The sequence below is a fragment of the Macrosteles quadrilineatus genome, unplaced genomic scaffold (genome assembly GCF_028750875.1).
Source record: "Macrosteles quadrilineatus isolate MER2022 unplaced genomic scaffold, UCM_ALF_1.0 Scaffold_2__2_contigs__length_208266976, whole genome shotgun sequence".
Taxonomy (NCBI): domain Eukaryota; kingdom Metazoa; phylum Arthropoda; class Insecta; order Hemiptera; family Cicadellidae; genus Macrosteles; species Macrosteles quadrilineatus.
In genome coordinates, this window is record NW_026542595.1 from 42572049 (window position 1) to 42582101 (window position 10053).

At 35.7% G+C, this 10053-nt stretch overlaps 1 protein-coding gene across 1 annotated transcript; it reads right to left on the minus strand.

Annotated features, from left to right (window-relative positions):
* Positions 1-1315: 1315 nt before the first annotated feature.
* On the minus strand, positions 1316-5281 carry LOC128984114 (uncharacterized). The gene has a single exon (XM_054403398.1). The coding sequence runs from the start codon at positions 5279-5281 to the stop codon at positions 1316-1318; it is 3966 nt and encodes a 1321-aa protein (XP_054259373.1).
* Between the last annotated feature and the right edge of the window lie 4772 nt (positions 5282-10053).

Genomic DNA, 10053 nt, shown 5'->3' on the forward strand with positions numbered 1-10053 from the left:
AAATTTGTCTTTTGAACTCCTCCGTCATTTCTTAACATATTTTTACCATTGACATCTCATTGAAAAGAGCTTGTTGCGTAGATTTGCAAACTGACCTTACATTTTTGAAAAAGTCTCTTTAACTACTATTTTAATTTACATGCGTAAATATTACAATGTAAAAATCGAGAAAGCCTGGACAAATTGATATACTTTGCCAAATAAAAAAAGAAATATTGACATAGTATTGTATTTCTTGAGCAATCATTGAAAGAACCGATTTGTTAACCATGGAAACACAGGAAAGTCATAAAACGACACCAAGTAAAAGAAATAGATTTTTTTTTAAGAATTTACTAATGAAGAACACCTACAATATGAATATGAAGATTCCCGCAAACAATAAACAAGGATGTTAGCCGAAGTGCAACTATTTTTGTAGTAAACATAGACTTGACTTTGAGATGATTGCAATGGGACCCCTTTAAGGCTGAATTAAACTGGTATTGCATAAGGACATTAAATATATGTTTTCATAAAAGCCAAGTGATTTTGAAAGAATATGTCTACATCAAGGAAACCTTAATAAAACTTTTATTGAAGTATTCACATTATTATTCACATTTAAGGTAAACAAAAAACAATTTGAACAACATCAGGCCTTTCAACTCTGCATTTTTTCAGGTAAATATAATTTACGTTATAACAGTAGTTAGCCAAAGTAATGCCAATTGAAGCAAATAAAATTGTGACAGAGGGGTTATGCAGAAAATCAGGTAGTTCTTAAGTATTATATACAAATGTTATCCCTATAAAAAAAATACTGAAATTTGTACTGGCGACAATGAGTGTGTAGAATTTCGGTAGCGTGTGGAGTGGACTGAGTGGACTGTATATTTATAAGTTAAGCGGAGTTTTCATTCTTCAAATTAGAACACTGAGATACAATTAACAAATAGTTTTAATATTAACAAATAAACTTTCAATGATTTTACAGAACTTTAAAGAGAGATTACAGAAGAGAGAGGGATCTTGAGTCTTGATGTGTTTGTTTTTAACTAACAAAAATTACTAATACATTATTTCATTGTTAAATCCCATATGTTGTTTTAAACATTAAAACAAATTAAAAACCAATGCCATCTGTATTTATTTTTAGTTGATAGAAAGTATTATTATAACAAATCACAATTAATTACACTGAATACTGAACATACCCCCGCCCGTGAACCACTAAGAGGGGTTCACCTAATAATGAAGTATTGAGAAAAAAATTATTTTAGAAATGAACATATTATTTACAATAAACTGATGGTTAACAGTCTAACTTCTTTCGTCATTCATCATTGATTGGTAGGGGTGAGACTTTAGTTATAGGTCTGGAGAGTGTTCCTGATGAAGTTTTTAACTGTACAACTCGTACAAGACCATCTTGCCCTGGGGAAGTTAAAATGACACGTCCCATTCGCCATGAAAGGGGAGGTTGGTTTGGTTCATGCAATAGGACAAGATCTCCAATTTTTATGTTAGGTTGAGGACTTCTCCATTTCCCTCGTTGTTGCAACGTGTAGAGGTATTTTTTTTGCCATCTTTTCCAAAAACTTTGGGTTAAGGCTTGAACAAACTTCCACCTTGACAATCTGTTTGTTGAGACATCTTTCCAGTCAGGTTCGGGAAGAGATAAAAGAGGTCCTCCAATCAGAAAATGACCAGGAGTTAAGCAATCAATTTCGCTGGGGTCAGATGAAAGTGGGGTTATGGGCCGTGAATTTAGAATTGCTTCGATGCGAGTTGTTAGTGTGATGAACTCTTTAAGAGTAAGAATCTGTTCGCCTATGACTCTCCGAAGATGGTGTTTGACACTGCGGACAGTTCTCTCCCAAAGGCCACCTTGGTGTGGAGCTGCGGGGGGTAAGAAATGAAATGTAATGTTGTTTTCCATTGCAAACTTACTAAGAGCTTCTTGAGTTTCTTTCTGGACGAAGAAATTCTTAACAATCTTTTGAACTTCATTAGCGGCACCTACATAATTTGTTCCGCAGTCCGAGTAGATGTTGCTACACAACCCTCGTCGAGAGACAAATCTCGTCAATGCTGCTAGGTAAGCTTCGGAACTGAGATCTGTAACAACCTCTAAATGTACAGCCTTGACAGAAAAACAAATGAAGATACAAACGTATACTTTGATTGGACAGGACTTCCTTAATTTGCAAGGTTTAACTGAGAATGGGCCTAAAAAGTCCGTCCCACAGTTGTTGAACACTCTTGAGGGTAGGACTCGTTGTGGAGGAAGATCTCCCATTTTCTGAGTTGTTGTCTTAGGATTGCATTTGAAGCATCGGATGCACTTGTAAACTCTTCTTCGAATAATACTTCGAGCAGATAGGATCCAAAACTTCTGAGATAAAACGGCTTGTAAAAACTGAGGTCCAGCATGCAAGTGTTTCAAATGGTAATGATCAACGATGAGATTGGTGACATGGTTAGTTTTGGGCAATACAATAGGATGCTTTGCAGCGTAGGATACTTGAGAGTGCTTAAGGCGGCCTCCAACACGAATCAATCCATTTTCGTCTAAGAAGGGGGAGAGAGACGCGAGACGAGAGGAACAAGGTTTTCCATCTTTCAATCTAGAAATATCTTCAGAAAAGACAGTTTGCTGAATCATTTTACAGATAGTGATTGTTGCTTTATCAAGCTCTTCAAGCTTTAAAAACCCTGATTCTTTAACCTGGTTTGTAAGGTTATTTTTGAAGCGTAGAACGTAAGCAATGACTCGCTGGAGGGTTGACCAAGATGAAAACCTGTTGAATAAGTCTGGTTTTTTAGTTGTAACCATTATTGGTAAAGGTTCGACCTTACGTTCTGGCAATTGTTCGTCTTGGAGAGGGGTGAAGCGAGGAATAGGCCATGATTCCTGATCCAGAGATAACCAATTGGGACCGTTCCACCATAAACTGTTGTCTTTCATAGAAATGGGAAGGGTTCCTCTACTGGCAATGTCAGCTGGATTACAATGAGTTGAGACATGTTTCCATATGTAAGTAGGAGTAAGTTCTTGAATTTCTGAGACTCGATTTGCAACATAAACTTTTAAGCGGTAGGGTACAGTTTTTATCCATGACAAGACTACAGATGAATCACACCAAGCATGTAATTCGTTGACAAGATAATCTTGAGAGAGTAGAGAGTTGCAATAGTTCAGGAGTTTGGACAAAAGATGGGCACCACACAATTCTAGTCTAGGGATGGAGATCTTCTTAAGAGGAGCTACTCGAGCTTTGGCAATTAACAGATGTACGTTGATTTCTCCGGAAGAACTTACACATCGCAAGTAGACACAAGCTCCGTAACCTGTTTCAGACCCATCACAAAATCCATGTAAACTGATATGAACAGCATCAGCTACGGAAACATATCGAGGTAAGCTAAGTTCACTTAAGAAAGGGAGTTGTTGGAGGAACTTAGACCATTTTTCAGTTAGATCCGGAGGTACAGGCGCATCCCATGATAAACCTAGTGCCCATAAAACTTGTATCAACGCTTTTACCCAAAGAGTGACTGGAGTCAACCAACCGTTTGGATCAAATATTCTGCTAACTGTTCCAAGTATACCTCGTTTAGTGGGAGGCGTGTCTGGGATATTCAACTGATAAGAGAAAGTGTCTGAGTTAGGTGACCATTTTATACCTAGTACCTTGAAATAAGGTTGATCTGAGGAGTTGAAATATAGAGGAGTTTCTTTGTAAGAGTCGGGGAGAGTTTCCATGATTTGAGGGCAGTTGCTAGTCCATTTCCTCAGTTCGAAACATCCTTTTAAAAGAAGTTGTTCCACCTCATTTCTTAGTACCAAAGCTTGTTCTATGCTGTTGGCACCTAATATTAAATCATCTACATATACTTGTTTCTTTAAAGCCTCAGCTGCCAGAGGGAAGTTTGCGCCTTCATCAGTGATAAGTTGGTGAAGTGTCCTTAGTGCCAAGTAGGGTGAGCAGTTGAATCCAAACACAACTGTAGTTAAACGGTAAACTGAAAGGGGGTCGTCTTTGTCATCTCTCCAATACAACATTTGATAGTTTCTATCATCTGGGTGGATCATTATTTGACGAAACATTTGTTTGATGTCACATGAGAAGACAATAGGGGAAAGTCTAAACTTTAACAGAATATCATTAAGATCATTATGTAGTTTTGGCCCGGTATGTAGAATATCGTTAAGGCTGACACCTGAGGAGCTGCGTGCGCTTGCATCGTATACTACACGAAGCTTGGTGGTTGAGGAATCTACTTTGACAATAGCATGGTGAGGTAAGTGAAATTGTTTATTATCACTGTTTGGAGGAGGGTTAACAGGTTCCATGTGACTAGATGACAATAAATCATGTATGGCTTTACTATACTCTGCTTTAACTTCAGGCTGACTTTCTAATTTTCTTTCAAGTGATAGGAATCTATTACGAGCGCAAAATGATGAGTCACCAAGAGGGGGGTGATTTTCTTTTATGGGTAGCCTAACAAAGTAGCGTCCATCTGAATCCCTAGAGACCGTGTTTAGAAAGTGATGTTCACAAATTTCTTGTTCAGATGTTACATGAAGTTTGATGGGAGGTTCCTCTAGAGTCCAAAATTTCTGCAGAGAATTGTGCAAATCAATATCTTGAGTACTTAATAAAGAAACATTACCCTTGCATTGAGGGGCTGTTTTTTGAGGGGCTACAGCAGGAAGAGTTGGGGCAGATCCTATGATAAGATATCCAAATACAGAATTCATGGCAGCAGGAAGATCCTTGTTAATGATGATGCGTTCACCAGTGATTACTTTAGCGAATAGATCAGCACCTATGAGCACATCTATCTTACTAGGCAAATGAAAAGTTGGATCAGCCAGGACCAAATGTTTGAAGTATTCTTTAACATTAACTGGAACTTCTGAGTGTGGGAGGTTTGAGGTTATTCTGTCTAGAATAAGGACTGGGTTGTTATCAGCAATCATTTCTCCGCTAAGAGACGATATGTTAACTTTTGACACACCTTTAGATTTAACTTCTACTGATGATAGGCCATCTATCTTGGAATTACTGGAAAATGTCCGTTTAAGCATAAGCAGGTTAGCAATATTTTCTGTTACGCAGCTTACCATAGATGCGGAGTCAATAACGGCTCGGGCTACAACTGTGTTACCGTTATTAGCTTTCAAGTGTACCAATGCAGTGGCTAGCAATATAGTGGTATTAGGGTTTGAGGAGACAGCTACAAAGGGAGGTTCAGGGTGATCATAAGTTTTATTCATTTCCTTGGGCATCGGAGCATTATCTTTAGGCTTTTGATTACCGGTAAGCTTATCATTAGGCCTATTATTAGTTGTATGTAAGAGGGAGTGATGTTTCAGTTTACAGTGAAAACATGTTTTATTTGACTTACAGTCTTTGACAGAATGAGCGGTACCTAAGCAGTTCAAACAAAGGTGGTTTTTCCTCACAAAATTGTATCTTTCCTGTACGGACAAATCTTTAAACTCTGAACATTGGTAAATGTTGTGATCACTTTTACTACAAAATGTGCATGTGGCGTTTGAGTCTCTGAAAGCTAGTAAAGTAGTGCGGTTCGGTGTAGACTTATGTAGGCCTATCTGATAGGAGTGAGGGCTGGACCTCTTACTATTTTGAGTGAAACCTACATTGCTATTGCTTGAAGTAGTTCTAGGGAACTGAGAGTTAGAGAGGTTAGCAGCTTCTAAGTAAGCACATTCATTTTCTAAAAATGTTATTACTTCACCTACGGTTGGAAGGTCTTGAGAATTTAGACGTAAGCTTTCAAACTTTTTGCGAATGTCTGCGTGTAATTTCCTTAGTAACATGGCTGAGAGCAAGATATTATCCTTGGCTATGTCATGATTGAGTGCAATGAGTGCTTGGGCATTTTCGTTATACTGAGAAATGAACGAGCGAATGTTCTTGAGGGAGGAGTCACTTAGGTTAGGTAAGTCTATTATGTTGTTGAGGTGTATGCTTATGATTTTCCTACTGTTTGGATACCGTTTTTGAAGAAGATCCCATGCTACATCATAGTTTTCAGCTGTGATTGGTAAATTCTTTATAAGATTGAAAGGTTCTCCCTGTAGAGTAGAAAGCAGATATTGAAATCGCTCAACTTTGGATATGTTTTCATTATCATGAACAGATACTTGAAACAGGCTAACATAAGATAACCATTGTTCCGGTGAACCATTGAAAGTTTTGAGAGATAGAGGAGGGAGTTTTAGAGAGTGGCTATCTTGGTTTGAGGAAGAGCTACTAGGCCTATGGGGTAGGCTACTTGATGGAGTATTTGTTATTGAGTCAGTGTTTAGAACAGGCCTATGACTTGTAGGATCTTGAGAAAGGTGTTTCTTCGTGAGAGTTTGAATTCCTACATATAAGTCAGATATAGTATCTTGTAATTGAAAGAGTGTATCTTCTTCATAATCATCGGGAAGCGTGTCACTATTGAATAGTTTCTCAAGGGAGGTTTCAAATTCTGAGTATTTTCTAAGTGTTTCTGACTCTAAAAGTTTCAACTTATTTATTTGTTCTTGGGACAATTCAGGTAATAAATCTAAAGCTTGGATGTTAGTTTGGATTTTGGCTAAACGATTTGCAATTGAGTTTAATTGCCTAGAGAGAGTGACGAATTTCATTTTTGTTGTACAACAAAACAATTATTCTGAGTATTCAGAGAGAGAGAGATTAGAGATTGTCAATATTTTCTGCAATACGAGACACAGATAACAGATGGCATTGTTACATTAGCTATTAGTGGTTGCTATGAGCATTACAAAATACCAAATTGTACAGTTTGATACAAATTGAAATGTCAATTGAATTGATAAATTACAACAAAAACAATATGCTTAAAATATAGAGGAATCAAAGTTTGAATCAAAGTCCTTTAGATAGTGACCTTTTAGATCTACAGTAGTCTTGGTAGTCTTCTTACTTCTTAGTTATGAGAAAGGAGTTAGTAGTTCATTTTTAAGGTTGCAAGTTGGAGTTGGAGTAGAACTTATTGTGACTTATAGTTACCAAAAGAGCTGAATTTCAGATGATCCGGCTCGAAGGACCATGTAGAATTTCGGTAGCGTGTGGAGTGGACTGAGTGGACTGTATATTTATAAGTTAAGCGGAGTTTTCATTCTTCAAATTAGAACACTGAGATACAATTAACAAATAGTTTTAATATTAACAAATAAACTTTCAATGATTTTACAGAACTTTAAAGAGAGATTACAGAAGAGAGAGGGATCTTGAGTCTTGATGTGTTTGTTTTTAACTAACAAAAATTACTAATACATTATTTCATTGTTAAATCCCATATGTTGTTTTAAACATTAAAACAAATTAAAAACCAATGCCATCTGTATTTATTTTTAGTTGATAGAAAGTATTATTATAACAAATCACAATTAATTACACTGAATACTGAACAGAGTGGTACCCATCAAAGTATATAACACAGCTTATAAATCAAATCATCTAGCTGTCAACTATCAACATTGACTAGTGGTGGCTAGTGCCACTACATGACTAGTGGTTCATTGATTTATTTTCGTCATTGCCTTTAGTTCAAATAAGAGGTTTGAGAAAAAAAATCTTGTTTTCAGAATTTTCCAACAGGATTGTTATTGTTCCAAACATCGTATTCCGAGACACAATATCGAGTCAACATCACCTCAGTGCTCGCTCTTTTCTGTTCATGTAACACAATTTGTGTCTGTGTAAATTCAATTTCATTCTGTACAGCTTCTAGTTTTTGTTTAGAGAACGACGAGTAAAAGCTTTGTTACATTTTAAACAATAAAAGCATTAATAAAATGTTTTGTAAATCTGATTTTATAGACAACCGTTATTTAAACCTGGCGTCATTGAATCCTCTTCGTGTACCACGATGACCTTTATATAAATACGAAATCCCCCGCCGCAGCAAACCTGTAGACTAAGCGAATTTCCATTTGCCTAAATTGATTTTAAATTAAATCGATTTAAATAACCTAAATCTAAATATGTGAGATTTCATTGAACATTAAGTTGTCTCATACAGTAAATTATTACAACTTCAAGGGGTTTTTGCCTATTGATTCTGAATCAATTACTTGACGAATTTTAATGATCCATCTTTTGAATGAAATATAATTTTGATAGGAAGTAAACGTTAAAGCTAAAATGTTAACTATGAGTTATAGTTTTTAGACTAAGTCTATCTGCTTACGTTAACATTTTAAATAACTATTTCTAACTATTTCAATTGAGAAAACTATTTCAGTAAAATATAATTTTGCTTAACTAACAGCTGAGGTTTTTTTTGTAATAAAATTACATTGTTGATTTAGCTACTGGTGTTATAGAGTGCCCACAAAGCGTGTGAGCCCTAGAGTCTATTTTATCTTATCTCTTTAATTTTTTTATGCTTCGAAGGTTCACCTGTTTATAGACAGATGATTCTTTCGTTACAGATTTTTTTTAAATATCCAATCAAGAAGTTATTAACGGCTTAGTTAATAGTTAAAATCTTCAACCGGTATGGTACGCAATGGAAGGTGGCAAATAGATCCTTAAAACCATCGAGGAAATACGGTAGCCTCCATATCCACTCCCAGGCTTTCCCTGTACAATATTCCCATAAGATTATTTTAGATCGATTTAAATAACGTTAGGTTTAACAAGTACCTAGGTTTGCTGCTACAGGAGGCTAATAAAATGTGATTTTAGTAAAATATTAGTAGCTTAATTTAAAATAAATAAATTTCCAATTTTCATTAAAAATTTCCATATACAAGCAAACTACAACATTTTACAATGATTTCCATAGAGATAACATGGGAATTTTAAATTTGCATATTTTTTAATTTTCTCCGTAACCAATAACCGCGTACAATAACACTAAATCATTTGTTTTTAATGGTCTAGAGAGAAATTGTAAAATTTTGAGTTTTCAGGGTCAAAAATGAGAAAACCCAATTTTTACCCCATAAAACCCCCCGTAAAATCCCCAAATATATATAAATTTGAACGAATAGTGTTTTGGCTTCAAGGGTCATCTAAATAAAAAATAGGTAATAGCTACTTCCTTATGGGGGATATTTGCTAATTATTGGTGCTCCACAAATAAAGCGGGCGTATTTATCTCTGAAATTGACATGTATGCTACACAATTATCTCAATGTTCAAACCCATCTTACCTCTTGTATTAATTATAAACGAAATCTTAGTCTCGTTTAAGCCTGGCGTTATTGGATCATAGCACAGACATCGTACCCACAAAACTCCTCAATTCGCGTTAAAGTACTTCAGTAAACTTAGTGCTCCCCAGGCAACTTTCTTTACGATGTCACACAGACTTTTATTTACTTTTTGTAGTGCTGATTCACAACCCTGCGTTTGAAGAGGAAGTTAAGAACTACGGATCCATTCTTATCAAGCCATGCTCGCCCAAGTCATTGAGAGCCTCCTTCTCGACGCAATCAGTTTTGTTTTCATGAAAAAGAGTTAGTTAAGACCGGCTCAGCACGGTTTTTTACTTATATTTTCATTTTGCAGCATCATAAAATTACAACATATTTATTCCAGGGGGAATTAGATTGAATTTAATTAGCTCAAATTAAGCCTTTGACTGTATCAGGCACAACTACCTGTTTGCAAAATTAAACTGACTTATTTGGAAGCCTAATTAAGTCATACCTCTAAGACCTTACTTTGACCGTAAAATTCGCTTAAGCCAAGTCAAAACCTGGACTTAAAGTTCTCACCGGTTTGTCTATAAGACTCTATTTAGGATTAGTCAATATCTTATTTGATATAGTATGAATCGTTGTAATTATGTAGTTATGTACCATTTTGTATTAATCATTATTATTTTTCATTTTACCTGTCTTACTAAGCTTGTTCTATCAACTTAAAACAAAATCTTCTTCCTCAAGTAATAAGAAATTTAAGTATTGGAGCTTTATTACTAAACGAAAAACAATATGTACGAGTAACGTCTCTACTCCTTTAATATGCAACGTGTATATCCAAAAACAGCCCAACTAGCTGACATTTT

Coding starts and splice junctions, on each gene's coding strand:
- LOC128984114 (XM_054403398.1), bottom strand. CDS start 5,281: ATGCCCAAGGAAATGAATAAAACTTATGATCACCCTGAACCTCCCTTT.